At 41.6% G+C, this 26,206-nt stretch overlaps 1 protein-coding gene across 8 annotated transcripts in view; it reads right to left on the reverse strand.

Moving 5' to 3' along the window:
• FRY (FRY microtubule binding protein) overlaps positions 1-26,206 on the reverse strand; it is a 347,615-nt gene that overhangs the window by 264,408 nt on the left and 57,001 nt on the right. For 2 of the 8 annotated variants that reach the window (XM_035003584.1, XM_035003585.1), the window contains exon 2: positions 25,885-25,955. The exons of the other annotated variants lie outside the window; for them this stretch is intronic. In XM_035003584.1, coding sequence (XP_034859475.1) covers positions 25,885-25,955 — 71 coding nt within the window. The remainder of the gene's footprint in view (positions 1-25,884; positions 25,956-26,206) is intronic. 8 annotated transcript variants of the gene reach the window in all.

Raw genomic sequence — 26,206 nt, forward strand, 5'->3', positions numbered from 1 at the left:
ATAGATGAGAAAATGGAAGCTTAAAGAGGCATAGAATAAGGTCAAGGTCATAGAGCTGACAAAATTTAAGTCTAGCAAATTTTAGAACGGAATCATTTACTCTCTTCTTTCTTTCTCTCTCCTTCTTTCTTTCTTTCTTTCAATAACAAGCAAGGCAAGAATCATAGTTATCAACCTTCTTATCCAAAATTCAGGAAGAGATGCTAAGACCCTTGTTATCACTACATAATAGGAGTGCTTCAGGCCCCATTGGTTGTCCAGGACTGCTTACTGCCTTCCTGGTGGGCTCTAGCCTGGGGAAAGAATTGTTCCCTGGGCTTTGCCCCACCCCGAAGGAACCTAGAGAAGAATGCTGTTATTTTTCATATCAATTTGATTTGTTGTACAGGTTGTGGTCTGTATAAGGATGCCGGACCGGGGTAGGGGTGGGCCAAGTGAGGGTGGCAAGCTTGTCTGAACTCTACTCTCCAAGCTGTAAAGGGTTTGGAAATGGGCTGGGTCCACCCTGTGTGTGCCACACATCTGCCCAATACTCAATCCACAGGAAGGGGTGCCTAATTGTGATCCATATAGCAAATGGACTGGTGGTAGCCTGGGGTGGTGCAGTAGGAACTCCAAGAAAACAGAGCATTTCAAGAAGGCAGAGGCCAACTGGTCACCCATGTCCCAGCCTAGCACTGAGTGGCAGGGTGGGATGAAGGTTGTAAAGGGTGCATGGACTGTATATTACAATCTGTGGCATTTAGCCATCCTGCCTGAGTTCTTACTCTCTATTCTCTCCCTCCGGAAGAGCCATGTGTCTCTCAGTTGTGTATCTGCCACAGCCCCTAGCACAAACTTAAGTTCTCATGCAAAAAACACAGAGGGAGTCACTAAATGAACAGATATGTCCGCATGCCTACCACTATCTGTTGCCTGTGGGAAAAAAATGTACAACTGAAGCGCAACCAGTTTGTGTTTTAATTCATATTGAGTTTTTCTTTCCTAGCATTTCTGACAATTTTTTTTTTGAGATGAAAATGTGTGGTGTTCAAAAAAATGTGAAAACAAAGCTAGGCAAACAATCTGGATGCTTGCCAACATCAAGAGGCTTCTCGTAATGGTTTTAAAGAGTGATTGAGTTGATTGGGTTAGGGTTGGAATCCGCCCCCTTTCCCTGTGGATGGCTGCACGTGGGCACACACGTGTAATTACTGTCAGAGTGACACGTACATTCATGCATAGAATGTATTAGGCAGAAGAGAAATGTTTTCCTAGCATCCTGAGGAAACAAAGGAAAATCATTTATTCTAAGAAAAAAACAGCTTTATCAATTTTTGCTCAGTTTAAAATTCCAAAAAAAAGCATTAAATATATCCTATTCCCACAATTACCTATTGTTGCTTAATAAGAACAGTTCCAAGTCAAATTAAGCATCACCTGAGATCAATGGTGACAATTATGGGGAAGCCTTTGTTTCTCTTTATGCAGGATGAGGTCCTTTAGAGAAAAAGAAAGCATCAATATCAATCAAAGACTTTTTTGATATATTTTAGGTGCATAATTTTGGGCTGATCGATCTCGTGCTAAAAACACAGTAGAGAAAAAAATATGAAGTGATGCCACATCATGTTCATCTTGTAAACAGAAAACTCAATAATCATTCCCTTAAAAAATCCAACCCACACGCACACATCTTCACAAAAATAGATCCCGCAAATTTTGAAAACCCTTACTCCATTACTATTCAGTACAAATACTTTTTTTTCCAAAGGAACTGAAATACATTGAAATGTTCTGAATGCCCCAGAACCTCATTAAAGCACAGCTTGTTGTTGCCCAGATTCAGACGTAAACAAGGAAAATTGTATCTCTTAAAATGGTTTTCATTAAAGATTAGCAGCAGAACCCATTTTTCTTCTCCACTCACCTCCTCTGCCAAGGACTTTTATAAGGGACTGTGAGCCCTGACAAAGGAATCGAATGTCAGTCTAGCTCATGGGAAGCCCATGAAGGATCTGAGCAGTGAAAGGCATCCGATGGCAGAAGGGAACAGGGTCAAGCTTGAAATCCATCCCCCTTGCTGCCCTGTGCGGGGAAGTCCCCCTCCATAAGCCCATAGTCACCCAGGGTGTGTGTTACAAGTTTAGCATAGGGTAGGGGGAATTCACATTAATCGAGCACTTGAGGTTGAGACACTGCTAGGCTGTATTTCAGAGGACCTGTATGGATGCGCACAAGCAAAGGGCCACATCTGCTGGGCCCTGCAAGACACATCTCAAAAAGTGGTGCCGACACATCATTAGAATGAACTGGGACTCAGGTGTCTGTTAAATCTGGTCTCTACCCCCAGCGTCTTCATAATGGGTGAAATGAAAATTGGGCCTCTCTCCCAACACTTCCCACTAATGTTCCCAATATTTGCTCTTGAATGGGGACTTCCAGAGCAAATTCTCCATGGATATTAATTAGAAGGGGCACACTATATTATGCCAGAACCAAGGCCCGGCTCTCCTGCATAGGAGCTCTGTTGCTTGGCCGCTGAACACCTCCCAGCCTCAGTTTCTTTATCTGTAAAATAGTGTTTATCTCACGGGTCTATTACGAAGATTAAATGAGCACATAGCCAGATGACAACTGTTAAGTAGCAGACCTAGAGCTAGCAACACATTCAGAATATGCAGCACAAAATACCCCCTTAACTCCAAAGTCAGGTTAGGGAAAGGGGGCGGGGGGGGGAGCTAGAGAGAGAGAGAGAGACTCTGCTCATCACAGAGGTTTCCATCCCTACCCCCCACTGGCTGCCAGGGTAAGGCCAAAGTTTTGCCAGAGTGAAGAAAGCCTGAACTTGTGCACATACAAAAAAATATTATTTAATATTTCAGTGCTTCCAACTTTCAGTGCCCAGGGTAAAACCAAGTAGAGGTTCTGGTGAGCTTGGTAGAGGCTCAATATCTACCTTTCTCATTGACCTCTCAAGGTAGTGCCTACTTATTTGAATATTAAGCTCGAGCTAAACCAGGAGATGTAGTTCATACATATTTTGTACGTACAAATATAAAGATTTGATCTCAATTTCTGCAAGGCACAGGAGTAGTTAATACTGTATTTACAGACTGTATGTGAAGAGAAAATATGGGTTTCTTCTGCTGCCTTTTATTGTGGAAGCACACAATGGGGCTGATAACTTTACTACCCTATTTTCAATAGCACCAGCAACCAGAGAAATTATTTACACTGAGATACAAACAGATCCAATATCATGAGCTGCAATAGGAGCCAACAATTAATACATGATCATAAAATATTAAGTCCTTTCTGAAGAGATAAAAATATGGCATTTGCTTTGCATGTCATTATTTACCAAAAAAGCACAGATTGATAATACTTAGGATTAAAAAAACAATTATATTAATCACCACTCTTCCCCAACACTGGTTGCCCTTGAAAGGAGAACTAAGAAAATAGTTTTGCCCTATAAAAATGATAATTTAACAAACAAACAAAAAAAAGGTGCATTCTCATAGTTGCATTTAAGTGTTTTGGCTATGGCAAGACATTTCCATTATTAAGTGATTAAAAATTAAGTACCTAATTTTAGGGCTAGAACTAATATTCCCGCTAATGTTCCCAATTTCATACACAAAAGTAAATATTAGATTTTAAGTCATAAGAGGCAGATCAACTTTTCCTCAAAGGTACCATTTAATGTATATAGTTATTGAAATCTAGAATTTTAGAGTCAGTGAAATTGGGAAAAATTGGAAATTTTGATTAGTTTTTTTATATCTTTGCTACTTAAACTTTACACATAGCTAACTATTTTTCTCTTTTAGGTGTGATCACATGTTTGCAGTTATCTACCAACAAAGTCTTGACTGGGAGTCAAGAAACTCTTTTTCCTGTTCCTTACTCTGACCCTGATATGATGACCTTGGACAAGTTACTTTCTACTAAATGGGGAAAGCTGCTTCTTATCACCAGACGGGCTCATCTCATAGGGCAGGCCAGCCTTTGATTTTCCATAGTATTGGAAGGAGCCCCAGCATGGAGAAAGAACACTGCGTAACAAATTATTTGATGTCAGTCTTTGGCATATGTTATTTGAATCTTTTGGCAACAGATTCACCTTCTCAATTCTGTTCTGATAAAGCTAGGATCTTTAGAATCTAGGATCCTTTTGTATCCCATATAAAGCTAGGATCTTCAGGATCTAGGATCCTTTTGTATCCCATATAAAGCATGCGATGGCTGATGAGGAGCAGCCGTGGACACAGGACCAAAAAATAATTGGGAAGTAGAAAGAGATAAGTCAAAGTGAAAATGATCGAGTTGTTTTCTGTGAAGGTAATATGGCAGGATCAAAGTGCTTCATCTGGTTTAGAGGAAAACCGATGCACAGTCTACAACTGGCCAAGTCCTGGAAACCAGGGATACACCATAGCTGAAAAGCAGCTCATTGTCCCTGAGATGAAGAATTGAGCTAAGGAATTACAGATACATACTGTATCTGTAGATACAGATAGAGCCCTTCAGGTGAAACGAATGTTCTAAAAAGAAGTGTCTACCTCACTGAGCATCACCGATTCAACCTTCACAGTGACCATCTGTCCACGGATCTGCCTTTAGAGGAGTCCAACAACAGTGACATGGAGAAACACGTGCATTGCCTTCCCCACCCCCAAGCACAGATCAATGTGGGAGAAAAGGTCACTCTGAAGGCCCAAGTAAATCCTGGAGGATAGAGACAGTCTTGCCAGGCATGTTTTTAGAAAGGGTGGGGAAATCACCACCCTATTTTGACCAGACAGGCAGAGCTTTGTGTAGGAGGGTGGAGCTGCTAGAAACTGTCTGAATGATGGGAGGGAGCAGCTTGACAGGCTGATGGGGAGAGCAGTTCCAACTGCCCCACTCAGCTAAGGAGTCAGAGAAAGAATAATGAGCTTTGCAGACCGTCAGGGTGGGTGGGGTCACTTTGAGCAGCCCAGGGAAATCGAGGTGGAGGGTCAGGATTCCAATCCCCACCATGTCAGTTGTGGAGAGAGCCAAGCTCGGGTCAAGCCCTCACTCCACCAGGTATTGGCCTCAGTGATCCACTCCTATGGGCAAGCTATTCCCTTCTCATTTACAGGGGACAGGTGATACTGTACCATCTGCTAGCTACAGAAGCTTGTCTCAGGATCTCAGAGGAGATCCTGTAGATGGAAGGGCTTTGTATCCCCAAGGTGCCCATGTTAGGGTGCTCAGGGCTCCAGAAGGCTAAGGATCACACAAAAGGGCAGGAGGCCCCCTGTCAGCTCTTCCCTCTTCCAGAAACACATCATCACCTTCCAGCCATTGTGGACTTTAGCTTTTGGATGAGGGACATACCAGGGTTCTCCTGCTATTTAAGTGGCCATTTGTAAACTCCAGGAATGTGCTGGTGGTTTGCTTGCGCCTTATCCAAATGCCACTTAGGTCTCTGGATAAATACAGGATGGGTGGCAACTGCAGACTGCATACTACTCCACCCTACCTCAAGATTTATTTTCCATCTTCTTTGCTCTTCAAGAGAATTTTTTTCTTATTTTTTATAATTTTTTTAAAAAAATCTACTGTCTGTAAATTCTTATATCCTCATCTTTATATATAACTTCCACATATCTAATTTAAATTTTATGTTCATGAAAACAACAGGCAGCAGAAAAGTAAGGAAAGGGGACATGGATATGGACCTTCTTTTGAACTGTTGGATAAGATTTTGGGACATTTCTGATAGTAAGAAATGTATCAGCAAGAAGGCTAAATCTGGAATGAATATAGCGATACTCTCTCCTTTGGCTTTATATCTACTTGCACAGATGAGGACATTGAAAGTTATGGGGACCTGACAGCTAGGACATGGCAGAGTAATGATAACAACAATAATGAAGATAATGGTTGGCTAGATGATAGAGCCAAGATTGGAACTCAGATCTGATGCTAGGCCAGTCACGTCCAATAGAAATATAACATAAGCCACATACGCAATTTAAAATTTTCTAGTATGTACATTTATAATAACAAAACTGGTGAGAGTAAATATATTTTATTTAACCTAATATACCCCAAATATGATCATTTCAACATGTAATATATGTAAAATTATTAGTGGGACACTTAATATTCTTTTTTTTTTTTTTTGCACTAAGTATTTGAAATCTGGTGTATTGTTTTACAGCACATTTCAATTTGGAGACCCACATTGCATGGGCTCAATAGCCACATGTGGCTAATGGGTCCTTTATTGGACGGTGCAGGTCTAGGAAGTTCTTAACTATTTTTGGACTCTTATGGCAGTCTGGCAAAACCAATAGGCTCCTTCTCAGAACATGAATAAGACAAAATGCATGAGATTACAATGGAAACCAGTTATTTTGAAATACAGTTATCAAATTATTTTAAAAACCACAAAAACTGTGGTATTGTAGATACACATTTCTTTACATACACATTAAAGAACATAACCCAGAGGTAAGCCCAATAATTATAATAATTTTTCAATAAAATAATAAACTAAACAATATTGAAATCTACCTAAAGCAACTGTAACATGATGAAAAAAAATCTGATTTCAATTGGTAGTGAAGTTAAAGGTGCTGCTAATATTATTTCTGTTGCTATATTAGTACTTGAAAATGGTAAATTTCAGTTAGAAGTTAATGAGAAGCAAAATGTAATTTTTTCCCATCTTAGCCCTTGGATCCCCGCAATCCTACCCGTGGATCTGCTTGAGAGCACATGTTCTCACCACTAGTCTACTCCTCCCACACACCACTCCTTCCAGGAGAGCTCAGTTTCGGGTGCTTCTTGAAGATGGTCATAAATAATTGCTACACACTGGAGAAGCTTCTCATGCTTCCCCCCACCCCTTCTCTTGATTCTATTTCTTTCTCTCTCTTATATCCCTTGCTTTTTCTGTCATCCCCACCTGCTCTTCAGGATCTTACTCTACTCAATTGGGGCGTTCAATAAATGATAACATGTATCACAAGGCTTTTTCCAGAGGCTACAGGTACCATACTCACCAAATAACTTGTTGCTGAACTGTAGAACCCCAGCTAATTAAAAATACTCACACTGTAACAAGTACATACAATGTAACTCACATTTGTGTGTGATCTAATTTGTCCATGTTTGGAGAATATGTAAAATGTCATCCTCACAGGTTCAACAATCTCCCCTCCCCCAAACTTATATGTATTGATAAGTTGATGAATGATATCCTAAATTCTTCGACTATCCAAATGGAAGGGAGATAGGTTATATTATTCTATACGCTTAAAATAGTATTCCAATCTTCACAGTTAAGTTGATTTTTAAGATTTCACTTTGCTTTGAGGTGTGGAACTCATTTGGTGGATCAAAACCAGCATATTTTTCTAGTACAAAATAACAGGAAGGAACATCTTAGAGCACATCCTATAGTAAGAGGGGTAAGCATGGTTTCATAAAACTTATGTTATATATATATATATATATATATATATAACATAAATATATACACATATGTGAATGCTGCGTTCTGATGTAAAATATACTTCTTATTGTGAGTCATGCTCAGAAAAGTTTGGAAATCTTGTATGTTGCTGGTGGGAATGTAAAATGGTTCAGCCACATGGAAAAGTTTGGCAGTTTCTCAAAGAGTTAAACATAGAATTACCACCGGACCCCACAATTCCACTCTTGGCATATAACCTAAAGAACTGAAAACAGGGACTCAAACGAATACATGTACATCCATGTTCATAGAAGCACTATTCACTGTGGCCAAAAGGTGGGAAAAGCCCAAATGTCCACTGACGGAAGAATGGATAAACAAACTGTGGTAGAGCCCCAATGAAATATTCAGCCAGAGGAAGGAATGAAGTACTTATTGATCTATGCTAACCGACAAACCTTGAAAACATGCTAAGTGAAAGGAGCCAGCCCATCAAAGGTTGCATATTGTATGATTCAGTGTGTAAGAAATGTCCAGAATAGGCAAATCCCTAGTGACAGAATGCAGATTGACTGTTGCCACGGGTAGAGAGAGGGGAATGGGAAGAATCTGGTGAATGATTAGGGATTTTACTTTGAAGTGAGAGAAAGTTCTTAGAAGTAGATGGAGGTGGTGGTCGTATAACATTGCGAATGTATGAAATGCCACTGTATTTGAAATGGTTACTTTTATGTGATGTGGATGTCACTTCAATAAATTATTGAAAAGAAAAAAAAAAAAAAAAGTTGGAGTGCCCTAGCTCTAGAAGGCTTGTCCTTAGGTCTACTTTTCATTTGCAGGGTGTCGGCTTCCTCTGTGGTGCTACTACATCTCCACCTAGTGGTGAAGGACTCTGGCCGGACTCACGGGCTGGAGACGCCCGGTTGCCAAAAGAGCCCCGCTCACGCCAGAAGCTCTTCAATATCTGAAGCAAGTCAAGGCCCACACCCTTCACCGCAGTAGCTACTTCATGAGCATCCAAATGATGCTCATCCAACCACTTTGTGCTTTAAGCAGTGAAGAAGGATGGTTTCCGTCCTGGTCCTGAGATATTTCTCCATAATTCTCTCTGGGATTCATTTATCTGTCTTTAAACTGCGACTAGCAGCCCCTACAGCAGGATAAGGATGAATACAAGACAGCATAAAGAATGCACCAAATGTGAGTTTCCTTCCTCAACCTTCCTTATTTCTAAGAGTATGGACTTATGAACCCCAAACAAGAGGACTTATAGCTCTAAAGGAGCTCCCCCACTTCAGACTGTCAATGGAAGAAACATAAAGACTGTGGGTGTCCGGAGCACAGAGACCTAGATCTGGAGGATGCAAGCATAGAACACACAGCAGAAACAACAGAACACAAAGCCCAGAGGCCAGAGCATCAGGTTGCTGGTGAGTACCAGGTGTATAACAGGATGGGAAGAGAGGAAGAAAGGAGAGATCTAGCAGACATTCTAGTTATTGCCACAAATGTTGCCTGACTGGAGAGGGACAGACAGACAGACAGACACTGACCACCTGCATGCAAATGGGCTTATGTGAAGATTCCAACTCCATAATGTGTTCTGTAAAAAATGAAATGAAAAGCAGACTGAAGTGTGACATGTAGTTACAAAAAACCACCAGAAAAGACAGGCACAAAGTCATGTGTTTTTCATATTAGAAGGCCAAAGGGTACAAGCAACTCAAAGGGTAAAAGAAAGAACATGGAGGGAAGGATCACAGAATTAATTGAAAATAAAAGAGGCAGGAAAAATTACCAGAGCAAAACGCACTGCTGCCATGTCCGAATATTCAGGATTTATAGGAAATTGTAGCAGGTGGTGTGGTTTAGCATTGGAAAACTCCAGGAAACAAACTGAAAATGCGCTTCTTACATACCTGTAGGAATGCTATGGGATCAGTGGGGTAGGGGGTGAGCAGAAAAGAAAACCCTGCCAGCAGGTGTGTGGCGCCAGGCCACGCCCCCAGGTTGTCTCAGGCAGGCACGCTCCCGCACTCCGCAGTGGGCTCTTGGTGCCTTTTCCTCTCCACAGCCTTCCCGCTTCCCTCCACCATCCCATTCTCCGGGAAGACTTTGCCTCATAGATGGCAGCTGATGTGAATGCTCCCATTTTTCTGCCACCAGATCCCTAAGACCACCTTCCTGCCCTGTTAGAATGGAGGAAACCCCATCTCCGCTCCTTGCCTGGGACCTCACTCCCTCAGTCTCTTGTATCTTAACCTTTTTCTTCCTGAGATCGGTCCAGTCTTTATTAAAACATTTAATACCTCTCATCTGAAAAGCAAACAATAAACAAAACCAAACCTTCCTTTTATCGCACATTTCCTTCCAGTTTCTACCTTAGCTTCCTGACTTCTCAATCACGGCCCTAGTGTCTCAAGACAGCTGCCTTTCCACACAAGCTCCTCCCATTTCCCCGTCAGTCCAATCCAGTCCAGTCTGTCTCCTGTGGCCACACTCCCGCTAAGGTGACGAACAGCCCCCAGTGAGCCAGTGGGCACTTCTTAGTCCTTAACTAAAATGGCATCTCTTCTCATTGGATACTGCAAAACCACACCCTTCTTCTTGAAACTCTTTGCTTTCATGACCTCATAATTTCTTGGTTCTCCAGGTCTTGTATGGTCAGCCCTGCCTCCCCCTCCTCCCAATTTTCTAGCCACCTTGCCCCCCTCCAGCTCAAGGTGAGCAGGGCTGCTCTAACTGGCCACAGGCTCTTCTCCATTCTCTTGCCTTGGCTAAGTCCTGCTTACCCTTCCATCAGTCCAGATAGTGCACCTTCAGAGAAGCCTTCCCTTGATATCCTGGTCTAACTCCAGACCCACTGTTAAAACTTCTCATAGCTCCTTTTACTTGTCTTTACTTACCACATGTAGTTACGCATTTATCGTGTAATTTTTTTTCAACATGCTTTTCTCCCTCTTTGGACTATCATTTCCACTGGGGCAGAGTATATGTTTATTGTGTTCACCATTTTACTCCTTTAGTCCTGGGACACTAGGTAAGTGCAATCAACACAGCACACAGTAGGCACTTAGCTTATAATTATTGAATGGACAGCCATTTGGGTAAATGAATGAATGAATGAATATTCTAACCAATGGCAGGGAGCCCAAACACATTAATGTCTTTACCCTGGCTGCTTCAGACCTTTAACCTTCTCCATGCAAAGCTATTCATAATTTTTCCGGCTTTCAGATATCTGTTTGAACAAATCCCATTTGGGCCAAGAGAAGCATGAGGTTGAGCAAGCTGACAGCAAAGGGAAGTAAAAAGTCAAGGGGAAAGTCAGCTCAAAGAAGAGTCCCTCTGTTCTCAGGGTTTCATTTCTTGTTTCCCTAACACCATCTCTGACCAGGTCAGGTGTAGAGGGGGGCTCTTTCTTAGCAGTGTACCATGGATCTGGAAACTGCAGAAGCTATACATGTAGGAGAAGCAAAGCATGGGAAGTATGGGGAAGGGAGAACAAAAAGAAGCCTTGAAGACAGATTCAAAGTCCAGAGGACCTGGGAGGGTGGGTGGGTCTTAGAAGTCATCAAGCCAATTTACTCCTTATAAAAGTCAAGCCTAAGCTCCAAGGGAATCACCTGAGGTTTCCACTGGTGGGAGAACTGGGTAGACCGAACCTATTGCCCTTTTGTGTACCACCAACGCCTGTGAAGGTAGAGAGCCAGGACACTGATCTTGTTACTGCTTGCATGTTAAGGGAGATTCTTCTCATTGGAGCTATTTCACACCCATTCCTTTCAAAGCAGGGTTTTTCTTGTGCTGAAGACTGCTTGCATCAAGGCCATAACATCTCTAGTAAGATACCCAAACTCTTTTCTACTTAGGAATAATGGGAGATGTTAGAAAATCCCAGGCAGGTGTCTGACTAGGATTGAGTTTCATGTAAAATTTTTGACCCTTATCCTTTAAACAATGCTGTGCAGAGCCTGTTGATTTGAATCCTTGCTGCCCTTGGTCATGTAGGCTGGGGGATGTCTACCCTTCTATAGTGAGTGTCTATCCCACTCACTCTCCAACTTACTGCCATTCCTGCTCATTGGGATGAGTGCGTTGTGACTACTAATGCCCAAACCCCATGGAACCTTCTGGTCCTCACATCACATGGCCTCCCGGCAGCATTTGACACTGTTGGTCAAGTTGACTTTTTTGACACTTTGGCTTCACTTGGCTTCTGTGACATCAGCCTCCTCTGTTCTCTTCCTACCTCTGTGACTATTTGATCTCATCACCTTAAAGGCTCCTCCTCTTTGCCTCCCTTAAATTGTAAGAGTAACTCAGATTTCCACATTGAGCCCCTTCTCATATATAAATATTGCTAAGATATTTCAATTAACCCTTAGCGTCAGCTATGGTGTGATGTTTCCTAATTTCCATACCTCAGATCTTGCTGAGGTCCACGTCCACATGTACCTCTTTACCTTTCAGATACCCCTTAGTTACCCAAAATCCAGCGCAGCTAAATCTGAACTCACCACTGCCCCTTCTCAGCTTCCAGCTCCTACTCTGTCACCTGAACGGCACCACCATTTCCTAATTCACTCAAGTTAGAAAGCCGAGAATCCCCTTTTTCACCCCCACATGTAAAGCCCTAGCAAACCCTGCCAATTCGATCTCTTCACTATTTCTTGTATCTGTCTGCTCATCTTCATTCTGCCACCACTGTCTTAATTCATGTACTTGTAATTCCTTGCCTGGCTCAATACAGGAGTTTTCTCATTGGCTCACGCTTCTGTATACTGCTGCTGGCTTGTTCAATAGTTCCTATCGCTTTGGGGGCAGAGCTCAACCTTTGGTGGTCATCCTAGATCCTTTCCTATTTCTCCAACTTCATGCAACACATACTTCAGCCATAGGGAGCTGTCTGCAAGTCACCCAAACATCATGCAGCCCCATGCTGTTATGCTCTGCACTGCGTATCCTGCTTGTTCTTCCCACTTTCCTCACTGGAACCCTCACCCACTCTCCTGAGAAGCTCTGACAGACTTCCTCAGGCAAAGTAAAATGCTCCTCGTCTGGCTCCAGTAGCACCCATTACAAGGTCATGTCATTTTCAGGTGACTTGTCTGCCTCCTACTAAAACTGTGAGCTGCTTGAAGGCAATGGAAGGACGCGCCTCTCATCTCTGAATCACCAGCACCTAGCATGGTGCCTGGGACATAACAGATTCTGCAACACACTAGCTGAGGTTTATTTTTGTGGGTGAGCCCACAAGTAACAGATATAATAACATCATCCTCACTACATTAAATGCATAAAATATATCCTTCTGCTGTACATCTATCAAGTGATTTTCTATGGAAATCTATAGAAACAATAGAAAGGAGAACAATGTATTGTTTGATAGAAACCAAAGACTAAAAAATCACATGACAGTGTAGAATAGCCTGTTTTCATTAGTAGCCAATCAGACAGATATAAATTTTAGAAATTTTGAAATCTTCTGCCATTACCACAAACTCCCTAAATGTCATACGCTCAACCCTTAGAAACAACAGGGCAGATGAAGAATGGGACTCATGAAATCTTAGAATGCTCTGCAAACACCCGTCAATGACAAGACTTAATTTTACTTGAAAACACTTACCTAGCTGATCATTCACAGAGAAGCAGCTCCAGTCCAGAAAGAGCACCACACAACTCAATGTGACCTTCTTTTCCACGAAGGAACCAATGAATGAATGTACCTTCATACCACGTGAAGGTCTACCATGTCTTTGAATTTTACATAAGCAGAAATTGAAGCATTTAAATAAGATGGTTATGGCCAAAGAATAAGTCCAATTGCTGTTCTTATATTTGCAAACTTTCCTCTCAGGACCAATTGAAGTTATGCTGGTGACATTTCCCAGTCTAACCCTGAGGCAGTTATAGCTTTATTCATTTGCTCTTCTTGTACCTCAAGTGTTCTGGCGTTCTCTGAGGTCACGGGCATGTTGGCAGACAGCCCCACTGGGCTGTTGGAAGCACTCCAGCTGAACAAACTGAGCCAGGCTTGCCCGGCACAACATCACCTTCATACACTCTGCCCCCGTCACAGGTGGCCTCTTAGAACCTGATACATGGAAACACCTAGAAGCATGAGAAGTGTTTGCTTTGTAACTGAAAAAAATTCCCGACATTTCTCAGGATGCAGAGTGCCCAGAGATGGGCTACTAGGAGCTCAGATAAGGCCGACTGTGCTGAGAAGGAAGACGGACCTCAGGAAGTACGCTCACGCCAGGTTTTGCTTATTAAACTGTCTGCCACCAATGGGATTGTTTCTGCGGTAAACACAGGTGTGACGAAACCTGGAAAGAATCAGAGTTCTTACATTTCAAACTACTCTAGCCCTTACTCAACTCCTGTGCTTTATTTGGAGGATGAAAATAATAGCACCTGTAGGACTGATTTCTAATAACAGACTGCATAATAGACTACCAAGGGTTTTTTAAATTAAGTAGATGACTAACTCTCACACTCTCACATTCCAGTGTAAGAATGTATGTCTCAGGGTGCCTGGGTGGCTCAATTGGTTAAATGTCTGCCTTCGGCTCAGGTCATGATCCCAGGGTCCTGGGATCCAGACCCACATTGGGCTCCCTGCTCCGCGGGAAGCCTGCTTCTCCCTCTTCCTCTGCTCCTCCCCACTTATGTGCCCCCCCACACACTCTTTCTCTCTCACATGAATAAATAAAATCTTTTAAAAAGATGTATGTCTCAGCTGCTCTCCTAATTTCATTAAACATGTCTATATGTGTATATACATAATACACACACACAGACACCCCGGGACTAACTCCTTGGCCAGTTAAGAACAACATAGACTTCGGAGAATCAAAAGACTCTTTTCTCATGTACTTTCAGTTAACAACAAAAACAGCAGTAATAAGAACATGGGGCAAGTCTACTGAAGAATCATTCTGATCTTCTGTTATACTTTTTAAAACACCAGCAATGAAGAAGAAGCACTAGCTCCACTCCAGCCACAGAGGCCTCCTTGCTGTTCCGCGAACAGACCAAGCCCAGGGCCTTTGCACTCGCTCTTCCTTCTGCCGGAACTCCATCTCCCAAGATGTCCACGTGGTTTACTACCTCTCTTTCTTCAGGTCTCTGCCTATCAGAAAGATCTGCCCCGAGCATCATACACAAGGTAAGATTTCATTCCCCTGTCTCTGTATCCTCCTTTTCTTGCTTTACTTTATTTGAAGCATGCTTCACTTTCTGAATAATACATATTTACATGCTCATAATGTGTCTCCCAAACTCACCAGCATGTAAGATCTGGGAGGGCAAGGGTTATGTCTGTTTTATTCCCTACTCCAATCTTAGTACCCAGAACAATGCTGGGTGCAGCAAGATAGGGGCTCATGGAATCCTGAATGAATGAGTAAATGGATGAATGAGTTTTGTTGCAATTTAGCTTACTCTATGTATATTGTGGAATATAATGTGCCAAATCGACAAGCAAACACGTCAAATAATACATCTACATCAACAAATGCTCATAGCAGTCCCTCTCTGCTCATAAACCTTGACAAGTTATGGTCCATGATGAATTAAAGGTCAGGTTTGACTGTTTCTGGAAGGATTTCATTTTCTCTACTGCTGTCAGTGTGCTGCCATGGATGTGAAGATGACATCACCTTGGGGTTTGTAGCCCTGTGATGGTCTAAGCTGATGTGCCTGCTGGATGAACTGCTTAATCTCCAATTCTCTGAATTTGATTGAACTCTCCTTACCCTGACCAGAAAGAAAGCCAGTTTGGTGCGCTGACAGCCAGGAGATCTGGGGTGCCTTTTACCAAAATGCCAGGAGTGATGGCCCAGGACAAACACAGGAGCTGGGACTGTGGGGGAAAGCAGGTGGACCTGGGCAGCAAGTGCATAAGTGTTTGCAAAGCCAAGGATGCCTAAGGTAAGAAGAGAGGGAACCAGAGAGCTTGGACCCACGCCACCTCAGTCTTCTGGAATGGGCCTGCAAGGACAGGGCAGGTTCATTTAGAAGAAGCTGAGGGGCATCACCTTTGAGCCATGGCACTAGAAAACGGAGACATTCTGTTTTGCGACTGGTGTTCTTTCTAGTTAGATTGAAAGCAATTTCACTTCTCCACATTGCAAGTGAAACTCTTTAAGTAGACTTGACCTTTCAAAAGTCATCAGACAGACACCTTGAAAGGCCTTTCGTGATAAATGTTGCATAAGCAGAGGAACATTTAAGGCTCTGGCTAGTGATACAGAAAACTTAGCAGTGGGCAGCTTGACCCTTGTTAGTATTTCTAATTAGAGTCCTGCTTTGTGTATGATGGCTAGACCTTTAGCTGTGTCTAGCTAAGGGATATTATTATTAGTTCTCTGACAATGACAGTAGCGTTCTGATTTTTTAGACGTTTTGATTAATGATTTGGATGAAGCCAGAGGTCTCATACCCATCACATGGGAGAATACAGTGAAGTCGGGGGACGGGGGCACATATATAATAAATGACAGTCTCCTGGGAATGACTAGAGAGTAGAATATGAGCCAAATCTAACATGTAATATTTTGTTTCAGGTAAATGCAAAACTCTATACTTTGGCCACCCCCCAAGATTACCAAAAGTAGGGTGCTTCTCTTATATGTTCATTTACTTCATAGCACACGTCAACTTATAATTCTGTATCTGTTTGTTCACTTGTTTATTGAAGCCTGCATGGGTATAACTTAAGCCCTGGAGAAGGTAGAGATAATGTCTGCTGGTTTCCTGGCTGTATTCCTGGTGTGTGTGCAGCGCAACCCAGCAGGTGCTCAGGACACACTTACTGAATGAACAACTGAACGAAGGTTGGAGGAAAATGTGACTTAAAAACAAGTCATTTAAAGCTTTGGCATTTCTCTTTGACTGCAAGTTCAATGCCAGGTAACAATGCTGGGGCTATCAGAGGTAATCTAGATGTCTAGAACATGGGTTGTGCCCAACCTACCTGATTCTTCCTGTGGGGTCACCTGCCTGCTTCTGAGTGTTCCAATTAAGAGGTTATATGTTATGGGCTGAATTATGCAGCCCCCCCCATTCCTGTGTTGAAGTCCTAACCCCCAGTACCTCAGAATGCCACTGTATTTGGAGTAGGGTCTTTAAGCTAATTAAGTTAAAATGGGGTCACTAGTGTCCTAATCAAATATGACTGGTGTTCTGACTAGGACACAGACACATAAAGAGAAAACATGATGTGAAGACACAGAAGACAGCCATCTGCAAGCCAAGGCAAGAGGCTTTAAAGAAGCCAACCTTATCCACACCTTGATCTTGGACTTCTAGCCTTCAGAACTCTGAACTAACGTCTGTTGTTTACCCTGCCCCGTCTGTGGTACTTTATTATGGCAGCCCTAGCAAACTCATACCTATCAGTAACTGCTTAACCAACCGAGAGTGCATAATTTAACAGTGAGGTGAATTAAGAGGGCAGGGAACACTTTCTTCAAATACCTGAACAATCATTACATAGAAGAAAACACAAGGGAAAACTTTCTGACAAAAAGAGACATCCAAAAATGGAATGAATGAGCACTCCAATATATAATTTACTTATTTACTGAATTTACTGTTTACTGGTTGACTCCTCTGGCTAAAGGTAAGCTCCAATAAGACAGGCACATAGTAGGTGCTCAATAAATACGCTGAGTGAATGAATTCCACCGGAGGTACTGAGTTTCCTGTTACTGAAGGCATTGAAACAGAAGGCAGACACACCCTCTAGAAGGATATTACTGAGAAGCTTCTTGCAGAGGACACAGGGTCAGGCTACTCCAGGGTCCTTTTTCAAAGTTGAAATTTCATTTATCTGATTCTACTACTGATGAATGAAATATAGGTACTCCTCTTAATAAAGGCCCACCTTCAATCATCTGTCTCCATATACAGACACCAGTCAAAGTATCAGGACCATACAACTTATATATTACAATTCTTCAGCCTGAAGGCATTATCCACCCATTGTATCTCCCAATACAAGATAAAAACACAAATTTTAAGTATAGTTTACTATAAATTTTTTTTCTGAAAGTCAGCCCCTAAAGGTAGATAGACCTTTCTGTTTCTTAAATCTGTTTAATTTAGAGCATGAGATCCAACAGCAGAAGACTGTGGAATCTTAATAAATGTCTAATGAAGAATAATTAATAATATTATAAATTATCATCTTCTTTTTATCCTCCCAAGAGCAGTGGCAGATGGTGTATTCTGGCTGTGCCTGTGGCTGCCCATAGATCTTTCAAGAAGCCAGCATTCAAAGGACAGAGTGAAACTCACAAGAATCTCATGAATTTTCCTGTTGTTCCAAAGGTTCTTTTGGCACAGACTCTGCTCTAACAGATGAGCCTGTTTACTTTCAATCACAGCAATCCAGTTAAAAAAAAAAAATCACCAGATGATCTTACAGAGATTTTGAAAAATAGATCTGTCCTTGAATACAGAAGAGTAGGAGGACAGGACACTCTCCTACTTTCACTCCATTGAAGAATCTGAGTCCTAAAGCCAAGATTTTAGGACTTTCGCGTAGCTCAGAAATACTGAGGTGAGAGCGCATGATGTTCAGGTAATTGAAAAGCACAAAATTTTCAGTCAAGAAGATTTTTGTTTCATAATTCATTTTGGCAGATGTTTCACATTTGCCTGTTCCCATAAACTTTATTTCCAACTTGCTAAAAGTCTGCCGGGTGCCAAGAGCAATACTACATATGGACCCAAGATGGCAACTTCTACAACCCAACATATGTCTAGGTTTGCAGTACCTATGCTTTCATGTTTATTTATGTACCTCCAAAATATTTATTTTCATACAGAATATTAACACTCTAAATGGAACCAAAGAAATGCTGAACACTGATTCGCAACCACATGGAAAAACGAGGCTGTGATAAGTTGAACCCATTTACAATCCCAGGTAGCAGTGATTAGTACTGTGTTGAATAGATCCTACCAGTCGAATTTCCCACCTGACTCCCACAGCCCCAACGTCAGCATGATGGCATGGGGAGAGATGCACTGATGACAAAAAGGAGCTGCTGAGCCTGGGCTCTCTGTTCCATCTCTATCTTCATCATTGGAAAAGCCCGGCTGGTACTAGGCAGGACTACCTTATAAAATATGACTTGAGGCTCTGGGGTCTCAAGAAATGTTTGCTATTCTGTCCAGTGGTTTACAAACTGTTCTGTGAATCATTTTTTAAGTGGGGTTTGAAGGAAAGTGTTATCCTGGCTCATTACAAAGCCCTGAGGATGGGGAAATTGTACCAGATTTGGAATTGGAACATCTGTGTCCCAGTCCAACCTCCACAATTAGCCAATTGATGACCCTGAGCAAGTAATTTGAGTTCCCCATTCTTCAGGCTCCTGCTCATATAAAAATAGGAACATAGATAAACAAATAAATAAATAAATAAATAACCACAACGCACAATTTAACTATCTTACAATTTTGCATGTCAATTAAAGCTGAAATAAAAAAATACATACCACTTAGGACTGTAATAAAGATAGAGATAATATATGCACATAGCATGTAAAGTGCATCATAATGATATTAATAGATTATACTAATGATAGTATTTTTTGGGAGATTGCTATGTGCCCACAACTGTGCTAAAAATACTTTTCACGCATCATCTTACTTTATTCTTGTAATAACTCTATGAGTTTGGTATATTATCCCTATTTTATAGATGAAGAAACAGAAGTTTAGAGAATCCAAGGACACTCAGACAGTAAATACTTGCCTGGCTGATGAGATGTAGTTTTTATGAACTTACGTAGTTTCATGATTGAACACAAATTGCACCTAAACTTAAAGGAGTGAAATATTTTAATCTAATAAGATTAATTATGAAGTACCTTTTATGTACCACATAACGGGCTACTTTACATGCTAAGGCATTTAGTCCAAAGACCTGTGTGTGTGTGTGTGTGTGTGCGTGTATGTGTGTGTGTTTATGAACGAGGTATTGGGAAGATTTTAAAGATGGAAAAGCTGAGATTTGTCGGGGGTAAGTTATTGCCTTAAGGTGGCAGAGCTGTAAGTGACTTTTGATTCCAAACCAGGCATAGCTCAGCACACAGCCTTCCTCTAACTTTGTGTTCTAATCTACTCAAACGTGAGTTAACTGAATGAAGGCAATTAAAAAAAAATAAACTGTAAAAAAAAGAAATAATAACAAAAGTTAACATTTTCCCTTTTTTCATTCTTGCTTTTGGATACTTACTTAACATAACTACTAAACATTCCACTCAAAATCTGACCACTAAGGGGGATATTTTTTCAAGAGGTAACATACAGTTAACATTGGGTCTTTTTTTTTTTTTTTTAAGATTTTATTTATTTATTCATTTGACAGAGAGAGACACAGTGAGAGAAGGAACACAAGCAGGGGGAGGGGGAGAGGGAGAAGCAGGCTTCTGGCTGAGCAGGGAGCCCGATGTGGGGCTCGATCCCAGGACCCTGGGATCATGACCTGAGCCGAAGGCAGACGCTTAACGACTGAGCCACCCAGGTGCCCCTAACATTGGGTCTTTTAAAGTAATTCTGGTCAAAACTAAATAATCGGTCTGGTCCTTACTCTGTCAACCAACTTTCTTCACATTTTTCCCCAACAGGCAAATTTCTCCTTCTACCCACCATCACCACTACCACTGTCTAGGGTAAAGGCCCCTCCCCTGATGCCTCCCTCCCACACCTATCCAAACCTTTGCTACGTTCTCCCTTTGCCTAAAATGTGGTCTTCTTCACCAGTTCCAATTCTATCCACCACTTCAGATGGTACTCAAGCCCTCCCGTTCTATGAGCTATCAGGCTACTCATGGTCTTCTCTGTCCCAGTCTCTTACTGTGTGTAATGAAATCCCTATTCCACACGACACTTGATTATTAGCTTTGATTATTATTGGTTCTAGATGTGTAGCCCATCTCTCCAAATGGACAATATGTCCTTGGGGATAGGCTGCCTTTATTGTTTTTCTCCACTCTTTTGTACTCAAGAAGCTGTCAATAATTTTATAACAATGGAAGAGTACATTTTTTAAAAAAGGGAAAACAGCACAGAATGTAAATGTTGCTAGCATCTCTTTTCTTGCACTTTATGTTTTAAAAATTCAACAGATAAAGTTGAATTTATCTAACTAGGCGCAGATCACTGAGTATTTTCTAGGTTTGTACAATCCAGCATTTAATACCTTAACAGTGTTATTGTAACAATGAAGTTTGATAAAAGTGGTATGTATTATTAATGAAAGTAAGTTCAGTTCCTTTGAAAATAAGGTAGATGTTCATGAGTCTTTATTCTTTCAACAGACAGTACTGAGCACCAGTGAATTGCCTGACACTGTGTGGATCCCTCTGGATACAATGAGATATGGTCTTGACCCTCAATAGCTTATAGTCTAGGAGCAACACACATGGTGATTGTTCAATATCATGGTGGCATAATGCAGGTTTCTATAATAATTTCACTAATAAAATAGAATCTGATTTATTACTAGACATCCTTAATGTTTGATAGCAGTGGATCTTAGTGGGTGTGATACTGCCCTTTAGGGGGCATTTTCCAAATCTGTGGAGATGTTTTTGGTTATACCAGTGATGGGGCAGGTGCTACTGATATAATGTGAGTAGAGGCAGGACTGCTCAATGTCCTGCAATGTGTGGATCCCTCCTGCACAATGAATTGTCTCATGTCCGACCTGACTGCCAAGTGCTCCCCTTGACAGCCTCATAGATGGGAAACTCATTTGTAATGATCTTAGTCTGGAATCTAATGGTTGTACTTACAAACGAAGTATTAACAAACTATTTTTGCATAGGTTAATCATCTTCTACATTTTCAAGGAAAGCAACCACTATGTATGTTGAGGAAAGAGTGTACTTTGCTGTGTTTGGAGCTTGTACAAAAATTGGTCATCAATTTGGAAAATCATAACACTGAGGCCCACACTTGTGCCAGTCTCCCTGGGGGGGCTGCGCCTTCACGGTGGCTCTATGACAGGCATGGACATCTGACGAGTTCAGCCTGTCTCTCCATGCAACAGAGTCAGAGTACTGGAAGTGTTGACACTCAGACCAGTTTAGCACAGATTACTTTCTTAACCTTTTTCTTTTGCATTACAGATGTAAGAGACAGACATAGGCATATAAATATAGATTTTTTTAAAGCTATATCGATAGATGAGTTGTATTATCCTTGAATTTCATTTCAGGATAGTAAAAGAGATGTGAAAAAATATTTGTTATAAAGGGGAGAGTTGGAATAATAAAATAAGATGAAAACAGAGAGGGAGGCAAACCATGAGAGACTACTGACTCTAGAAAACAAACTGAGGGTTGCAGGAGGGGGACATGGGTGGGGGGATGGGGTAACTGGGTGATGGGCATTAAGGAGGGCATATGACGTGATGAGCACTGGGTGTTAGATGCAACTGATGAATCACTAAATTCTACTCCTGAAACTAATAAAGAAAATAAAGATGCTTTCAATAAATAAATAAATAAATGGAAGCGTTGGGTCTAATAGGCTGCGAATCACTAGTTCTAGTTTCTTAAAGAAATTTAAAGACAAAATTCCCAACAGTAGGAGGTGAAATTCCTCTTTTGAGTTGTTTCCCTTTTATCTTTGCAGGCCATGAAGGAGCTCCCTATGGTCAGCTGTGCTCCCACATCATGGGCATTTTTCACAGATCCCACTTGCTCTCTGAGTTCTTCCTGCAGTGAGTGGCATTGGTGTGGATTTAAGAAAGAGAAGAAAGGCAGACACATATGAGGAGAGAAAAATTTTAAACTGTTACACTGAAGAAATCCTTACAGTCATCCTGAGAGGACTGAAAAATTCAGCCAAGAAGAGGAGTCAGAAAGTAAGAAGATATAATAATTTATACCATCAAGACATATTTGTTAAAAAATGGGAAGCCAAAGAGGGATAAAATAGACCCCTTGCCCTTAAGTGTTTGTAACAGAACTAAATATGCAAACACTGAAAGCGGTTTCTTGCCTGCTAGGAATACCCTGACACTAAACACACTGAATTTCACAGAGAAAGTATGCATGTTTCACGTAATTTCCAGGGGATTTCTGCTGGGGGGGCTGCCAGGCAGATGGTTCAATTAGAGAAGTGATATAGACTGAAACACAGAGACAGAGGAAGGACAAGGCATAAGCAGCAAAAGGACTGATTCACTGAGAGCGAAAGGCGACGTGGGGAATAGTCACACGAAGGTTATAACCAAGCTGACCGATTTCACATCAGTATCAAAATTAGAGACACATAAACATATATTCAGTAAATAACTATAATACAGATTCATTTGGGGCAGTTCTGCAATTTTATGTTTAAAGAAATTTTACAGTAAGTACAAATAAGATCCTATGCATTCTAAATAGAAAATTCTTTGTTTTAACAAATGATCTGCCTGTTGATTACTTAGGGGCACATGATTTTGGATTTTTGGATTAATATTTGATGCTCGCATGGGAAAGTTTAGGCGGGAACTGAGTCATACTGAAATACATGGCACTTCAATAGGGCTAAATAAAATCACATTGGTTAGGCTATAAAATATGGCAAATTAATAACTGGAACAAAAGCTACAGCTCGAAAATTATTTTATTGGGAAAAAAGAAAAATGCTAATTCACAAAAATATTTTTTTAATCTATCACTGGCTAAACACGCATTTTGTACACAAACCTAACCCTGACTATTTCTGGAGTAGAAAATGATGTCTTTTTGGAGAGACAAACAATTTTGACTTTACCTTTTTTTTTAAAAGGTCCGTCTAAGTTTAAGAAAGCTGATCCTTCCTAATGGGTTGTCATTTTTGAATCTTTCTTACTGCATTGACTTGGGCTGCTTCTAAGATCGAGAGCATCCTGGGCCACTGTCCATTTCTGAAGCGACACTTGCTGCCAGGTGGAGTCCCTCAGCAAGCTTAATCTATGTAACTAGGCCACTCCGTACTTGCCGCGCCGTGACACTTGCTGATGTTCAGGCGACAAGATTTGATTTACTGTGTTCTTACAGTGTTCTTGTAACTCAACAATGTAACTCACATTCTAGAATATTCTGGGAAACAAAGCAACCTACAGGGGAGTGCTTTTGTCATGCACAAATAAGGCAATCTTCAAGGCCAGGAAGCATTTTTCGCCCTGGCCTCTGCTCTTAAAAGAATGTATTTTACATGATTAAGAATTTATCTCAAAATGCTCTCATATACTAGGTGGAATGAGGATGTCAGCACAGCCTCGGGAGTAGAGATTCTCCCATTAAACGCTATCTTACAGACAAGCGAGAAAGCTCACTAGGATTGGTTTTCAATGGTATGCTTCTTCCCTCTTTCCAAAGGAAACATAAAACTCACAAAATACCTGTCAGGAAGCAAAATACAATCTAGATATTTTAAAAAGAATCTATGTAAGAGACAGTAATTCTTTATCAGAAAATGACCTCATCTCTTTATTAAAGCCGCATTGTGAGAGATAATTACAATAACACCTGGTAGGAGATAATGTATTCTGGTTTAATGAGGGCATGACCATATATTATCTTGTTCAAGATTCACAGCCTTTAAATATTTTAAACAGAGGAAAAATTAAATTTATTTTTCAAAGTAGGAAACTGTGGCTCTGAAAAACCAGTTCCTCCTTTGGAATAGTGGTAGAAAGAAGCCATGAAGGTGAAAGTCCATTTCGTGTGTTTGAAGGGCTGGTGACTTCCCACTAGGACTGCTTGCCTGGGACACGCTCTCATCAGCTTGCCCACGGGGATGCAAGGGGCTCCAAGCACAGACCCAGGGAGGCATGGTGGTGGTGGCAATGCCCCAGAGGATAGAGTCTGGAGTCCTACACCTGACTGAATCCTGCTGTCACATTCTAGCCACATGACTGGGAAAATCACTAAATCCCCAATCCCCTCTGCCTCAGTTTTCTGTAAAGTGGGATACCAATAATAGCATCTATCTGAGTGGGTCACTACAGGATTATATTAATACATGGTAAAAACTCGAAAATCCCATCCATCCCTATCATCCCTTTTTGCAAGGACTGGAAAGATCTCTCATCACCGAATACCCTTCTAATATAAAAAAATAAACCAACTCAGGATGCTCAATGGCAGAACCAAAACAGGAAACAGGATCTGATTATCAATGTTGTTAAAAAGGTATGGGCATCCACACAGATCACACGATTTTATACTGCTTTGTGCATTTATGTTCTAGACGCGAGCTGAGACTCACAGGCAAGAACAGATAGGTCCTCACCCAAGAAACGGGTCCGGACCAGAGAACAAGCCTGCAGAGGGAGGGTCCCCTCCTGGGGGGGATGCCTGCTTCTCTTTACATTTTCTGCAGCCCTTGGCTATCTGATCTAATTATTACATTATCTCCTTGGGTAGAGGTTTTTTTTTTTTTTTTTTTTTTTTTTAAAGAAAACAAAACAAAGCTCATTTGTTTTCCTGTTATTTCTTCATAATGTAATGCCCTTTTAAAAAAGTCACAAAAGGTTGCAGATTCCAGCTTCTGGGAATAATTCCCAAGACTGACTTTCTCATCATACATGATGAGAAAAAAAATCACTTCTAATTCATCTTTTGCAATTTTCTGTGTGTTTTTTAAATACCGAAACCTTCCATATACCATTAAGTGGTTCAAACATCGGTGATCTCCATACAGAGATGATATGAATTAATAAGATATAGCTTTTAACTTGTGAAGTCTATATTGTCCTTAGTGGCATTGGTTTGTAAAGATACAGGCAGTTACTTCTAGAGAAGTGTGATAATTAAGGTCTAGCGCTAATAAAGCATATATGAACACTCATTCCCCCCCATTGTAACTCACGTCACTACAATAGACAATAAGCATGCATTTAGAGATGCCGTGTTCTAAGCGTGCACATTACATCCAACGGGAGATAGCTCTTCATCGGCAAGAGTTCTCTTTTGAAAGTTAGTTGTATTCTCTCAGCCACCTGATAGGCCTGGACACAAATCTCCTGCACTGGCCCAGCGCCTCGGGCCCGCTTCCCGATCTGGCAGCCTTCAGCTCTGATGTGTATCGACAGTCCATTTGTTTGACTCAGGGTAGAACAACCAGGGACATGGTCCAGGTCCTGAGAGCTAAGTTTCACATGGGCCTTGGCAACAAAGAATCCCACTGCTACAGCTTGGACCCTGAACCTCAGCATTCAGACTTTCACTCCTGTCTCAATGGTGCCAAACCATACTGCTGAGGCTGATTGGGCAGGAAGACACTTCACTTCCCCACCAAAATGAACCGCACCACAGGATCTTGGTGAAGGAGGTGCAAAGCATAATAGAGGCAGCCCAGGCCCCTTTCTTCACCCCCTCCCCCAACCTCAACTGCCCTGATAAAAAAAAGCCTTCCCCAGGCAAACGTGTGGCTCACACCTTTCGAAGAGTTGGATTCCTCAAGATCGCTCCATGCTTCTGACTCTCCCAGGGATGAGGAGCTCCGCATTCTGGAATCCACAACACAGGGGTTGCACAGATTTCAATCCACATCAATCCCCAGGGGGGTGGGGGTGGGGGTGGGGGAATGGACAGAGGAAACAGCCCCAGGGAGCTTCTCTTCTCCCCAGCTGTGGCAGTGACACCTAGTGGCAGCCAGTAATAAAACCCCCAGGAGGAGAGAGAGATGGTTGTTGGATGCCATTGGCCTGCTTAAGATCATCCAGCTTGTGAGTAGTGGAGGTGGATTTCAAAGTCCCAA

This window comes from Mirounga leonina, unplaced genomic scaffold (genome assembly GCF_011800145.1).
Source record: "Mirounga leonina isolate KUSES-001 unplaced genomic scaffold, KU_Mleo_1.0 Mir_127, whole genome shotgun sequence".
NCBI lineage: Eukaryota > Metazoa > Chordata > Mammalia > Carnivora > Phocidae > Mirounga > Mirounga leonina.